The 15,902-nt window shown below is 38.2% G+C and overlaps 1 protein-coding gene across 1 annotated transcript in view; it reads right to left on the reverse strand.

Moving 5' to 3' along the window:
- Positions 1-4,931: 4,931 nt before the first annotated feature.
- The window catches only part of LOC147331306 (neurexophilin-2-like), a 46,239-nt gene continuing 35,268 nt past the window's right edge, over positions 4,932-15,902 (reverse strand). The window contains exon 2 of the mRNA XM_086294312.1: positions 4,932-6,735. Coding sequence (XP_086150438.1) covers positions 5,932-6,735 — 804 coding nt within the window. The 3' untranslated portion in view covers positions 4,932-5,931. The remainder of the gene's footprint in view (positions 6,736-15,902) is intronic.

Raw genomic sequence — 15,902 nt, forward strand, 5'->3', positions numbered from 1 at the left:
GCTTTTCTAGTCCCTGGACCCCAAAGCGCTTTACACAACCTGTCATCCACCCATTCACACACTGGTGATGGCAAGCTACATTGTAGCCACAGCTGCCCTGGGGCGCACTAACAGAGGCGAGGCTGCCGGACACTGGCGCCAACGGGTGAAGTGTCTTGCCCAAGGACACAACAACCGAGACTGTCCAAACCAGGGCTCAAACCGGCAACCTTCCGATTACAAGGTGAACTCCCAACTCTTGAGCCATGATCGCCCCTATACATTTTCAAAAAGTGTCTCTCTGTGCAAAATGGGTTCAAAAACATAAACAACTGTGGGATACTGTTGGTCCGTGATTTAGACAGGGGGAATTTTCTCCCCCTTTTCATACTGCGCCCCCCCCCCCCCCCCCCCCCCGCAATGGCTCTGCGCCCCCCCCCCCCCCCCCCCCCTAGGGGGCGGGCCCCACACTTTGGGAAGGTCTGCCCTAGACAAACGCTACACAGTGCCGTCCGGCAACTATTTAAAAAATGTTGCACTACCTGCTCTAAACACGCAGTGTCGAGCAACGGTGGGGATGGGATTATAAGCAGTACAACATTTTTTTATGTTCAGTTTCAACTGTTACGAAGTTGATGTGCAGTTAATAAGTGCAAGAAATATTTATGATTCTCATTTTATGCAAAATCATGCAGCCCTACTATGAATATAAACAAGCACAACAAGCATATAATTTAATATAGTAAAATGCAAAACATAATATGAAAAAAAAAAACTTAAAAACTAAAGAAAAGAAAGGGACACAGTGCTCTGTGCTCATCACAGCTGAACCAGCAATACTGGCTGGTTGCTACATTTTATATATGACTTTTAAAAGAGAATTTCCCTGGAAATATACATGTATGGCATGAACTACATGGCACTACTATCTCTATAAAATGTGGGTAAATTTAATTCAGTGTGTCAGGTATAATCTTTCCAGTTTTTCTCTTGCCTCTTATATTTTATTCTATAAAACGATTTCAGGCAAACAATTGGTTAAAAATTGTGAAACATGATTAATTAATAATTCATTGTTAATCATAGGTAATATATATCAAGTTAGTTAAGTTTAAGTTCATGTAATAAATTGGTCATTGTCATGTACAAGTCCAATCCTTTTAAGGTTAAACTTTAATTTTTAATTTGTGATTTACAGTCTCTGATCTTAACCTCAGTGATTATAGGCCGATCTCCAACCTTCCTTGTATCTAAAAAATTCTTATAACAGCAGTCGTAAAACAGCTAACTGATAATGTGCAGAGGACTGCTTTTACTGAGTTTCACTGAGGTTTCAGAGCTCATCACAGCACAGAAACAGCTGTAGTGAAAGTTACAATTTATCTTCTCATGGCCTCTGACAGTGGACTCATCTCTGTGCTTGTCCTGCTAGACCTCAGTGCAGCGTTCGATACTGTTGACCATAACATTCTATTAAAGTGATTAGAGCACGCTGTGGGTATTACAGGTACTGCACTGCAGTGGTTTGAATCATATCCATCCAATAGAGTTTGTTCATGTAAATGGAGAGACTTCTTCACACACTAAGGTTAATTATGGGGTTCCACAGGGTTCCATGCAAGGACCAATTCTGATTATACATGTTTCCCTTAGGCAGTATCATTTGAAGGCATAGCATACATTTTCATTGCTATGCAGATAATACCCTGCTTTTATATCTACGAAGCCATTGGTGAACACACACCAATCAGTTAAACTGCAGAAATATCTTAAAGACATAAAGACCTGGATGACCTCTAATTTCCTGCTTGTAAATTCAAATATTGTACTCGGCCTTGAAAATTGTAGAAATACGGCATCTAATCACATGTGTACTCTGGATGGCATTACCTTGGCCTCCAGTAACACCGTGAGGAACCTTGCAGTCATTTTTGACCAGGATATGTCCTTCAATGCACATATTAAACAAATATAGGACTGCTTTCTTCCATTCGCGCAACATCTCTAAAGTTTGAATCATCCTTTCTCAGAGTGATGCTGAAAAACTAGTTCATGCATTTATCACTTCTATCCTAGACTACTGTAATTCATTATTATCAGGCGGTCCTAAGATTCCTTTAAAAGCCTTCAGTTGATCCAAAATGCTACGTAAAGAACGAGCATATTTTGCCAATATTTTTTTCTCTAGCTCTCTTCATTGGCTCCCTGTTAAATCCAGAATCGAATCTAAACTCCCTTTCCTCACGTACAAGGTCTTGAATAATCAGGCCTCATAGTAACTCAATAGAGCTCTTCACTCTCAAACTGCTGGTTTACTGGTGTCTCCTAGGATATTTAAAGGTTGAATGGGAGGTAGCTTCTGTGGAACCTGCTTACAGTTTGGATTCAGGACACAGAGACAAGGGTAAACCAAGGCAGGCAGGTTGGTCTGAACTAGGAAGCAGGATTTCACAAATTTAGCACACTCCTGGGTTACCCCTAGATTTTCTGATGACTGTCTATAATTAGAAATCATCAAATGAATATGTAATTTAGCTTGACCCTTAAATGACCCTTAGAATCTGGACTCTTTTTACCCTAAGGAAAAAAATGCCACCTTCCAAAAACTGCAGTAAAATTATGGTAATTTTTTTTCCATTTTAAAAGACCCATAGTTTAAAGGCCAGTATGTTTACATAGCTCCACAGTCAATAATTGGTAACAGCATTGATTTATTTTTTCTTTAAAAAAACAAAAACAAACTGACACTCCTGATCCTAACGACAAAAAATGACAGGTTCCCGAAAACTGCTGCAAAAATACTGTGTAGTAATAATTTCTTCTACTTTAAATCATTATGTATTTTAAAGCTGCCAGCTCTTCGTCATAGTTGGTAGCATGGTGTGCAGGTATATATTGGATGCTTAGAATTTTGTGTTGCTTAACCATTTTAAGCTAATTTCAGGAACTGAGGGAGCAGTTATCCTCTGGCAAATGTGAGCTTTATTCATCCTGGGCAGCCAAAATAGCATGAAAATTAAAAAAAAAAAAAACCCTGAGTGGCACGAAATGTTCCCAGAATTATCTAAGGGTTAAATAAGTTTTCTTTCAGTTTCTCTGAGTTCAGTATTCGGTTAGTTTTGTGTCTGATAACTGTTAAGTTGAAGTAATTGTTTGTTGTTGTATAATTTGTTAGTGGTTGTTCCTCCTTGTGTCTTGTTTGATTGGTCAGCTTTTGGTTCTGTTGGTTGGAGTTATTTTTATGTTCCTGTTCCTGGGCCCTGTATTATGCATTGATGATTGTGCGACTTATTTATATTATTTATATTCATTCATAATTTATTATTTATTTTACTAAAACTCAATTCCTATGACATTCCTGGACAAACATAGACACACAAAAACATTTTCAACATACAGTTAGGTTTATAAGTTTTGGGGCAATGACACTTTTTTCTACATTTTATTGCTGTTGTATGCAACACCACTGTGGATTTTATTTCAAATAGGGCAGTAAAATGCAGACTTTCAGCTTTAATTAATAAGGTTTAACAAAAGTACTTCACTGACAGTTTAAAAATTACATCTGTTTTTATAAACAGGCCTCTGAGGCTTGAAAGGAATCGGACAGTTGACTGATAAGCAGCTTCATGGCCAGGTGAGACCAATTCCTTCATTATTTCATGACAAAATTAAAATCAACTCCAAATTAAAAAATGAAAAAAAAAATCCAGAGGTGATTCCAAGTGTTGAACTTGCGTCTGGCTGTTAACAGGAACTTTCAATACAAGGTTAAAAGAGATTTTGAATAAGTGGTTGGTTTGAAAAAACAAAATAAATATCAGAGAGATAGAAAAACCTTCAGAAGTGTCTAAATCTACAATATAGTTCATTTTAAAAAGAAATTGGCTACATTTGAAACACTAAAAGACCGAGAAGAGCACAGAAAACTTTGCCATAAAACATCTAAAAGACTCTGTCCAGAGTCTGCCAGCAATGCGATAATCTTTAAGTTAGTCACCCGATTTCAAGCCAACAGAGCATGGGAACACAGCATGTATTGTTGGGTTCTAGGTTTCACACTGTCATTGACAGCAATCATTATATTTAAAATTATGTGAGGGGAATTTTGTCCAGTTACTGCTGAAAATGGGAGACTAGTATGCAAAAAAATCTTTCATTAATAGTTAAAGCAATTCTTTTCCTAAGCTGTTTAAATAAAAGTGGAAAGTCAGCATTTCAAAGACGTATCGATTGTTTGCTTTATAATCCACAGTGATGGTATACACAGAGAAAATTACACAGAAAAGCCTCATTAACAGAATACTTATGGACCTTACTGTAGCTTTCACATGCATCTACATCCAGTCACAAACATGCACTCAAACGTACACTTACATATAGTTGTGAGTAATCCCGAGCACTTTTTTAACAACTCTTCACTAAGCTTCTGTCTAAAAAGAAGGGAAGTTCACCAACTTCTGCATTTGTCCATAGCAACTTGTGTAAGGCTCCATTTCAGTTTAAATCATCATGACCATAAGATACTGAGGCAGAGAAGGTGAAGATTTAATTAACACTGAATATGTGTTTTCTAATGAAATTCTGTGCACCAATATTTCCGGATCAAAGGTGTGTGGACCCAAATGACTTTGAGCTGAGAGTTTGCGAAGAACGAAGAATCAGCCTTAAATAGTTGTTCAAACTGCATTTGGTTGGTTTGCTTAAGAGAGAGGCAGGTGGGGCGATCCTTGCTTTCGGTTATAACCCCCGATCAGTTTTAATAATTACTCTTTTGGTGGCGAGCCAGTCCTACTTTATTTTCTTTTAAGTTCATATTTTGAGCATAAAACACCTTGATCAAGTAAGTATTATTAGGTAGTTAAGATCATAGCATTGGCAGCATAATATACATATAAAATAATACAATATACCCTTTGGTTTCGGCACAACTAAAAAATGTTTACTCGGGTGTGCAATACTTTATTTGGTTGCATGATCAAACAAACATAAATCTGTCAGTCATGTTACCTTCAGTACAATAGTTATTCTTTTCCATTTCCAGGATATATGTAATTAAAAATCACATCAGATAAGGCTGCTGGATTCTATTACTGTACATATCAACTCCTTCAAAAAGTCAAACTTTATCATCTAAAGAATGTTTCACGGTTGGTTTTCATGTTAAAATTCAATCCATAACAAACTTTCCTTCGATATATTTGAGAAAATTAAAATTACATATCTTAGCTGAAAGCTGGAACATGAATTCCTAATCAGAGTAAAATGTAGCTTAATTCATAATAGTGTCCTTGCTGAGTTAGATAACATGAAAACGCTGCACAGCTTGCGCCTTGCAAATTTGCTTCAAGCTCTGAACCAAAACATTCACTCAGTAAAAGGCAGACAGTTTAAGAGATTTTAATGTGCTTTTTCATACAGTATATTGTATGCATATCCAGCATGGCATTTCTCATACATATAACTCTCTTATATCCAGGGTTTAAATGTAGAGCTGAGAGGATGATTAACAGTCAGTCTACCATAACATTACGTTTGCCATACAGCGATGGCACTGTTCGGCTGCCTCAGAGGCTTACTTTGTACTCGAAGGGCATAATACTGATTCCAGCTGTTTGTAACCAAGCCTCCAACTTCAGAAAGAAATGACACTAAGAAACAAATATCTAAAAACAATAAGTCTGCTGGGGTTGAGTACAATATTTACAGAAAACAAAAGAAAACAAAGAAAAACAGAACAAATACAAAGTTGGAAAAGACGTCAGTGAAATCAGCCACATCCTAATCATCCATAAGTCTGAATATACATGATTTAAATCCACAATTCACAGCTGTTTAGAGGCAAAAAAACTGTCCCCTGCTTTTTTTAACAGGATCAGTATGACTATCATTTCCATCATTATCATTTTACTCATCAGTGTCTCTTTTATTCTCTATTTAGTCTCGTTTACTTTATCCAAAGTAAGGGTGATCGCTTTGGAAGTTGTAGTCTGGACACACTTTCTGAACCAGCTTATAATCAATGCTGAAGAAAGAGATGAAGATGCAGATCACCTTGAAAGGTTTAGCACAAAGCCAAGCAGCGTGGGACTGGGTGTGCTCTGTGAAGCAGGTCTGAGACGGATCATACAGGCAGGGTTTGGATTTCTTGGATCTGTTGGTTTTCTCGTACTCGACCCGACAGTTTAAGGTCTTTGCCTCTTTTGGATCGATGGTGGACTGCTGTGTCTCCTGGATCTGGACGTTCTGCTGGGTGTGGGGGTGCAGATGATGCTGCTGAAGGACCTCAAACTCAACCACTTTGGTTGGTGGCACGATACTGACCGACACATTCCCCAGGCTGGAGGAGTTGTGGCGAAAATAAACAGTAAAAGTCCCATTGATGTGGTCCACAATCTTCCCTGTCACCAACAGGCTGAACTTCACGGTCTTGACATTGAAGTAGAAGTCCCCCCAGCCAAAGATTTTCTTGGTCTTCATGGCTGTCTTTAGTGCAGGTTTACGCTTGGAGCGGTAGCCTGTCTGATCCACTAGCAGGGACTGGTTCCGGGCCAGCTCATAAGGGCTATAGGAACTGTACGGGGGTGGCTTGGATTTCACCGGTATCTGATCGATCGGTGTGGAGAAGATGGTTTGGTACGGCGGCTTAACTACTCCTCCAACGGTGCCTCCGCCCATGCCGTATGGAAGAGTCTTCATCACCGCCCCCACTGGGCCCAGATCTGAGAAGTCCACTTGCCTCTCCAACCCTTGGACCTGCAGAAGAGACAAAGAACAATCAAATTTTACTGACAGTGTAACTGACAATGCTGCACTTTGCCTTTTCATGTCTTTTTCTACCAGACAGACCTTTCAAAAACACAACAGCATCCATCCATCCATCCATTTAACCCAGCTCCTACTACCATAGTTCCAAGTTTTTAGGAATTGTAATTCATTCTTACAAATGCTACTCACTCATATCTATATTTTCATGTCTCAAACTATAATGCCAAGCTCCGCATATACCGAGAATGTTTTGAGTTTTAAGTTAGATTTAGTTTTACTGCATGTTTGCCTAAAAACCAAAAACCTTTTAGCTATTCTTTGTCAAGAACAGCATCCTGTAAAATAGGACTCCATTCATATTAGATGAGTGCCAAACAGCTGATTGACTGAGAAACTGATCAAGTGTCAGGACCCCACTAAAAAATGTCAAATTGAAAGTGATTTGGAGGGGATTCAGTCTGGGAAGGATAAGTATTTACAGTCTTGGAGCAGTTATTGGATTTGGTGCATTTCTCAGAGGTATTTAATATTAAATAGTGGCTGCCACATCACTCCTGTTCCCTGTGCTGGCTAAATGCTACAATATAGAACTCTAAGTATGGAACCAACGGCTTGCAACTAGTCCTCGGCTGACTTTGTATCTTCATTTTTAAAGAGGTAAAGACAGAGATCAGAGGTGCTACAGTTTATTCTTTGTTCTGTCAAATGAAAAGTAAATACACATAATGTGATATAATTCAAATGTGTCCAATTTCAATTTGCACTCGTTGTTAAAATTATAAATATTTCAAAGGTCACTCTTTGGTAGCATTCATGTTTACCTCCCACAAGTTTTCTTTTTCTACGAGCATCCTAGTTGTTAGATGTTGCTACGTTTCATGTCCTGAATTCAAGAGAAAAAATAGATCTATTTTTGTTAACACACTTTAATTTTGTTGTCAGTGTTGCCACAGAGAGCAAAACAACTCTACATGTAAGGTAATGGATGTGAGCCTTTGTTTGTGCAGACAGCTTTCTGCCTTTAATCCACAGCCTAGGTGGTTATTCACAGGACTGATTGACTAGAAATCTTGCTCTGCTCTCTTATATGTCTCATCAATCACATCACTGCCATGCTCCTATCCATATGCACATATGTACACACACACACACACACACACACACACACACACACACACACACACACACACACACACACAGACTTTGAGCTTGAAGCTGTCATGAAGTGACAGTGCCAAGTATTACAACTATTCAGAGGGGTTACATGCACTTCCCCTGAGGCTGCATTTGGATGGAGTTTAAAAAACTATTCTCCCAGTTGATAAACAACACCAACCCAAAAAACAGAGGTACAGGATCACATCTTTGTGTCTAGTTAGGTTGGGACATTTTCTGTCTTCCTTCATTCGTATCCAATGCAGTGGGACCAGCAGCTTTATGCCTGCCTCATCTTTCATCAACCTCCGACCTAAAAACAACTACATATTGCTGCAGATGCAAAACAATAGCACTTATATAGATTCTGATATATTCCATGCTTGAGGCTGTTGTGATTTGGTGATATATATATAATTGAATTAAACTGAAATGAATTTAATTAACATGCCCGCAGAGCTGATTTTTAAGTAGATTGATTGAAGAGCAAATAAACGGTAGTGTATCGACTGCTCCAGGATGAACTTATAAAAGAAGAAAGCTTTAGATGAATGACCAGTGACTGGGATAATGTCTAACTGCAGATTTTCAACAGACCCCAATTCCCTCTGGTGCACTGACAGCAGGCATGTGCAGAGGTCTTGCAATTTTAAGTCTGTGAATAGATGATGTGAGCTGACTTTGGCATTGACAGGTAGAAACAAGCTACAGTTGATGGCAGAAAAACATCAGAATATGTACAGCAACAAAGCCTGTGTACAGTGCATGCAATATGGGGACTTCCTGTGAATGCGCTGTCAGCAGTGCTGTCAGCTAACTCCATGTGTTGCCATCTGTCAGGCTAACACTCTGCTGGTGCAGTCCTAATCATTACTCAAGCTTGTGGCCCAGAGTTTAAACAAGCACAATCATCATAATCCAGAAACTTCAGCGGCAACATCTCACCATGAACCTCAACCTAACCTTCAGGGTCAGCTGTACGAAGTTTTAAAGTGATTTTATTCTGGGGGGGGGGGGGGGGGGGGGGGGGGGGTCTGAGGCTGACATAAGTCCTTCTGAAGGGGGAAAAGCAACTGTACATAGTCAGCAACTTTAACAAGTGTCGATCGAGTGAAAAAGATGAGTACAGAGAAAGGCCCTCTTCTTCTGTGGCATGAAAATAATAAAATGCCAACACAAACCAATAAATAGATGGACTTTTTATTAGCATGAATATGAAATTTTTTGTGCTTGACAGTAAATCAATTTAAAGGGTGAGGATATGTTAGAATAAATATCATATATTTTCTCTTGACATGAAATCCATAAGCTATAGACTTTTTGAAACAGCAGATGTTTGCTATAAGGTCATATCAGGCTGCCGCACTCAGTGAAAGATTTGAGAAATAAACCTTCATGCTTTTCTTCCTCCTCAGTGCCTATTCAGTTAAGTTACAATGAGTCAGAAGTAACTTTTAGAGCAATAGCCAGAGGGGCACTGCTGAAGTGATGAAGAGGTGCTGAAGCTAAAAGCACACAGGTGCGCACACACAACTAAAAAGTAGTCACTCTTTCAGCTTATGATTTCGATTTGAATGGAACTTAGAGTTGTAAGTGGTAGCCAACCCTGGGTAAATTATATAGTTTGTGATTTTTTCATTGAAAAGACGTTTTTGCAAATGTTTCAGTGGACAGACCTTGAAAATCAGCTTTTCTTCTTTAACTTTTTTTTTTGTCGGGAACTCACAAAATAGTTGTCAGGTCATAAGTAACTCATAAGTGAGGCCAGAGAATGGCATTATTAGCCACCTGGCAATTTTAGAACTTTGTGGGTTGACCAGGTATCAGCAAATTATGGATTTCAATGTCAGAAAAGAAAGTGAAACTCCCACAAGAAGACAATAACCCCTAGCAGACTAGAAAATTCACCAAAAATACCTCAAGAAATGCAAGCTGAAGCTTTTGAAGTGGTCGTCAGCGTCAACTGACTTAAACATGATTGAAAATCTGTGGGAAGAACTCTGTGAAAGACAGAAAAGATATCTCTTGAAACCGAGAAGATGAAAACTCCTTAAATCAAGAACTGAATGACTCTAAGCCAGTTACATATGTGTGTGTGTATCTATCTATATCTATCTATTTATATATCTATAAGTTTTGTTAATCATTCTTTAACAATTCCTTGTTAAAGATTGCCAACAATTGCAACGACAACCACCACCCAATGTAAGGGTTATGCTACAGCATCCCTAAATTAACAGTATTCGTAATTACCGAAATACAACAGTAATGGTAAATCCACCGCAATGCATGAGTTCTTTAATCCAAATTATATTTTTAATACTAGAATATAATTAGTGTGTTTAGCTTTGAATTTTCAAATGTACAGTTTTACAGAAAAAACAAAAAACCCCAGAAAAAAATAGTTATTGTTTGATTAAGATCCCAAATTACAGTCATTCACTTGGATTCCTGAACAGAAAAATTTGTTTTAGTGGTTGAATGTTATGCTTGATTAATTTCTGACTTCTCAGAGAAGTCCAGGGTGCCGACTCAAATTGGAGCACTGGAGCATATGACAGGTGGACTCGTAAATTTGTTAAGCACTGTATCTGATCAAATATAAGCTTGTATGCATGAAAAAGTGTGGCCATCTACTAAAGAGACTGACTGCCATCCCCACAGCCCCACAGCTGGCTAAAAATGAATCTAGGTGCAGCTAGCTGGGAGAACACAAAATTGTGGATGACAGCTAGTTTTACGTTGTACTTTAAAAGAAACACATGCATCACTCGTCTACCAAAGTAGCTACATAACTCCGAGGTTGTATTTCTTATTCTCACGTTATATCTGAGCCACTGTTGTCAAGAAAAAACAACTCCATTAACACACACAGTCAGACTTGGGGACTTTTACAGCTTTCCAGCAAACTTAGCATGACTCAAAAGGAACATTTCCGTATAAACCTGACTCAGGGGTTGGTGTGAGTCCCCTCTTTTTCAGAGGGAAGCTTTTACACGCTTCAACATGGCATTAGTGTTTCCTCCAATTAGGGATGGGACTCCTGTTTGGTTGTATGCTGCAGGAAATCACAGCAGAGCACAGCATAAGTATTGTGGTGAGCTTATACATATGTATGATCCAGACAACTCAATAACAGCACAATCACAGAAAGAACAATCAGATTACAGCGCTCGGGAGATAAAGGGAGATAGTGAAGAAAATGTTATTAGTGGAGAAGTGAGATGAGGAGAGGAGAGAGTAAGAAGATCTTGTACATTTTCTAGGAATAGGGAACATTAATCATCTTTAAATTTCATTTGGAGGTTCATATGAGCAAAAAGCAACCCTTAGTTGCTGCGTAGATGGAAGGCCTCCAACCTACCTTAAAGTCCATACAAGAATGAAATGTAGGAATTTGTTCAATGAGGAGATTATCAATGCGGCTGAGACAAAACTGACAGACAAAGCGATGAGACACATCTACAGGCAGGTAGAGAAGGCTGTAGTGAGGGAAAGAAAGACTATGTGATGAGAGGCTTCACACTACCCTATTAAATAAGGTCAGATGAGCTCTACAATTGACTGCTTAAACCTGTTATATTACATGTCACCACAATTAAGATCTCTTTTCATCATTAGGGAAGCTTTAGATCAATGCCAGCACTTCTCCCTCTGCTCCCTCTTTCTTTTGCACTCTCTGTCTATCGGTTATCTGATCTTCTGTCTGCAGTTTGCTCACTCTCACATTCATCCATAACTTCCACACCTTCCTGATAGCAAGAGTATTCAGAGGAAATGAACCATGCTCCCCGGCTCCTCAGCCCACACCCGACTCCCTCTCCTGCCTCACGCTCTCCCATTCTTCCCCCGAGGACAGATGTGAAGATGAGAGCTGCTTGTCTCTGAGCTCTCTCCCAGGCATGTTCCTTTGTTTAATTGGAGTTTTATTGTTGACAATCAATTCATTTCTATCTGCGCTCCAGGCTGCATTGATCTGCTGTCACACAGGAGAGTCAAATGTACAGTTCCCCTCCCACAGCACTACAAACCACAGGCTCTGATGCCAGCTACTGATTGTTTTTTCTTAACTTTCTGTTTCAAGTGCCTTTGCGATTAAAAGTAGTTATCTCATTTTTCTTCAAGAAGACTTGGAAAAGCTGCAAAATGTTAACTGAGGACAATAAGATGTAAAGCTGAATGCAGATCTTTTTTTTTTTTTTTTAACTTTGAAGTTCCTATTTATCCTAAATGCACCTTCACCATTTCTGAAAAAGGCAAATGCCATCAATCTGTGCTTGTGGAAAGCGAAGGATCTTGCAGTAAAAAAGTTCTCTTTTTGTAGTTTCGAACTTCAAAGATGAAATTTGTAGACATTTCTGTTCATCCACCACTGCATTCTGAAATATGCCGGAAAACCCTGAAAGGGTAAGGCCTTTCATTTCTCAGATGACCCTGACATCTTTGAAACAGTTCAAGCAAAAGGAAATCTGAGTGTCAGAGTCCTGTTTAGGAAAATCTCGACAGATTATAAGCTGTTACATTAGTTTGGTTCGCTTCATCATAGCTGATGTATGAACACCTTCATCTGAAGAAGGCTGTGCCTTTAAAATGAAGGGCGGTATTTGAACTGTCCCGTTTTACTGTGCTAATGCATGCATTTAACAGTAACAAGTCCAAAGTGATCAGAGCATGCATTCTCCCAGCACCCCTGCCATTTTGTTTTCCTCCTCGCTGCGTTGCAAAGCGAGGTGAGAAAATAGCTCAGAGGTTGCAGTACTTAACAAAACAGTCGTATCGCCGCTCTCATAACTCTGAATCAGCCGAACCAAACACAGTGATGGATGGTGACAGTATCTTAGCACAAATTCTTTAGGAAGTCAAGACACACCTGAACACACAGCACAACTAAATGGAAGATGATGTGTGTGTTCTCAGCTGATACATCTGTACAATAATGACAAAAGCAGTTTAAATACTGGAGAAGAGTTTTGTACTCAGTTGATGTGATTTAATAATATTTATTTTTTAATATAGGCAACCTAAGAAATACACCTGCCTGATGCATGTATGGTGTTATTTCATACAGCTGTGCATATAAAAAGGCAGATTCACAAGCGTTTGTGCTTGTGTGATTCAATGATTACTTTAAGGTGCTTTCTTCACATAAAGAGTTATTCTTTGATTAAATTTGAAAGTTTTTGTGACTGATGGAGTAATTAAATGTCACTGACAAAACATAGGATATAACAAACTGATTTTGGACATTACTGACTTAAGGCTGACTGGATCCTTCCCTTCAACTATGCCTCCTCAGAATTATCCAGTTACTGTGATGTTTTTTTAGTGATAGATAATAATCAAAAAAACACAAATCAAAAACTGATGTGGAAAAATCCCCTCAAGGGATGTCACAATATACTGATAGTTTATGATGTTTTTGAGTGAAATGTTCTCAGCACATATGATAACATCACACATTGCAGTGTTGTGCTTTTGTCATGCATCTGAATATTTATGAATATGAACTCAGACGTTTAATTGATTTAAAAAAAAAAAGTAAAAAAGGTTACACATGAATTCGAGTAATAACATTATTACAACTTTTTCAGATTAAAAAAAAATCACAAAAATGTGATGAATTCTTTTGTGCAGGTCAACTTATGTAACTGCATCTTTTCGTCCTTATTCACAGCTTGTGTTATTTTTCAGGTCATATTTGTAGCATTATTATGCCTTATTTTATAAACCAGTCTGTGGTGCAGTGTTAGATGTTGCTGCTTCTAGTAAAAGGAGCAAGATGTGGAGTCTGGGGCATTTACAGTGCGTTGAAATGACATCAAAGATGCCTGCCGGAAGACAGGAATTATAATTTGCATCTGTTATGAATATGATGCTTAGAAATATAAGATGTGGATAAAAAGAAACATCTCTGAGAACGGATGGAAGTTTGATGACAGAGTAGTAATTGAGCTACGTGTAGACTGAGAATAAAATAAAGCTGAACTGAACATATCCGATGGTGGTAGTGTGGTACTGTAGCTCAGACGTGCTCAGTTTTTAACAGCAGTCACGCTGCACTGTTTTAACAATAATCATACTACAAAAAAAGAAACTTTTTAACTTTTAGCCTCCCACTCCCTGCCCCCCCCCCCCTCCAAAAAAATGAGAGAGCTGAAAATGACATTTAATTACAAAAAGCAAAATAAAGCCAGGAGGAAAAAAGATAAACCAGTAGGGGAAAAATGGAGCAAGAGACTGTTGAGAGAGAGAGGAAGAGGGGGGAAGAAGAGGGGGAAAAAAGCAGTAAAAGCGATTTTGCAGTCCACTGGTGTCGTTGGATTATCATGAAAATGAAAGCTACTGAGTCAGGGAGTATCAGGGAGCAAGGAAATGGAGCTGAGACAGATAACACAGCAAGGGAGAAAAAGAAAAAGAATAAGAGAATGAGTGTAGAGAAAGCAGAGAGGTCTGTAAGACAATATGAGGCGAAAGTGCAAAGAGAGAAAAGGTAAAAAGACAATATATATACGACACAGAGTGAGATTATGAGTGCAATAAGACAAAAATGAGGAACACTTCACCCCATAGAGAATAATCAGAGGTTTCTTGAGAAGTAATATCTGTAATATTGTTTCAAGAAGACCAGCTCAGTTCTGAAAAAAATCACTTGAAGAAGAAATAAAGTATTTTTCCATATTTCAGACTAAATTTAATAAGCATTTTAGTTCATCATCAGCTTTAAAGAATCTGTATTTTTTAGTGTGTAGAAAATAAGGTAAATAAAAACAAGGTTTAGTTTCAAGGAAGAAAGAAAGAGATGCTACTCTACCATTTGATGTCTATATTAGAGGATTTATGAGGGTATTGAATGCTGGCTTAAGTGTAATATGCCGACAATATTGCAAAATATTGCAGATGTGCTAAAATTAGACTAAGGGGGAAATGTAGAAAACTACAATGTCTCACAGTTATGGGAATTTCAGGTTTGTTTTATTGTCTTGGCACAACAAGGCAACTTTAGAACTTCCAACTGTTGTATATTGAGACATATTTTTACACAATTAATTAACATTTTAATTTAACCAAGTCAGCCAGCGTGAGTGGGAGTTCAATTGCTTGAAAAACTGGCCAGTCATTTTTTTTTTCACCAAGCAAGCAGAAGATCTACAACAAAAACCCAGCGGTGAAAGAAAGGTCATTAGAGGTCAGGCAGCTTGTTAGACAACACATCCATGTGTCTGCATGTACTTTTCTTTACAAAAAAAAGCATAAAAACAAACAGAGAAAATAAAAAAATATAAACAGAACATCAAATATCTTGCAGTGGACCCATCATGTACAAATATGTGCATGTATTCAAGCAAATGAAACATTATTTGGAAAGAAATTGCTGTATTTTTTGTTTTTGAAGACTGAGATTACAAGGCCAAACATATTCTCATATTTTTGCAGTAAATAAGAGGCTCCATTTGGCTTACGATCCTTTTGACTATTACTCGTTCAATACAGTTAAACATTACACCTGCAACAGCAAAGCCTCACCTGAAGCTTCTTTATTTGCATCATAATCTAAATCCACCTGTCACTCTTATCTGTGTATTCCAAAGATAAATATTGCTGTCCAGTGATTTATAAATTCAGCAAGGCCTGCTACAACGACAAACTGAAGTAATTATGTTCTTCTTACATTTGGAACGACATACCTCTTGTTATAGCACATGGGACTAAAAATAGCCTTTGCAACCACAGAGATTACCACATTAAATAAACAACGTTGCTCTTGTTAACACAGTCTTTTGCAAAACGCATTATGGTACTATATTAAATCAGGAGACTCCACAGTGACTGGCTAAGTATCAGCCACTGCCAAATAAACATACAATGCTAACAAAACACTGGGCATCGCTGCCAGCATTGTATGTAAGTGCTTTCATTCAAGTATGTTTAAGCAGTGCTGCTACAGCCAAATCGGTTTTAGTTGTTTTTCAGTTGCATTTAATCTTCATCACGTAACTACT

The sequence above is a fragment of the Aulonocara sp. 'chitande type north' Nkhata Bay genome, linkage group LG5 (genome assembly GCF_057382095.1).
Source record: "Aulonocara sp. 'chitande type north' Nkhata Bay isolate Kocher_YH1m ecotype deep benthic linkage group LG5, A_spYH_male_GT1.1, whole genome shotgun sequence".
NCBI classification, from domain to species: domain Eukaryota; kingdom Metazoa; phylum Chordata; class Actinopteri; order Cichliformes; family Cichlidae; genus Aulonocara; species Aulonocara sp. 'chitande type north' Nkhata Bay.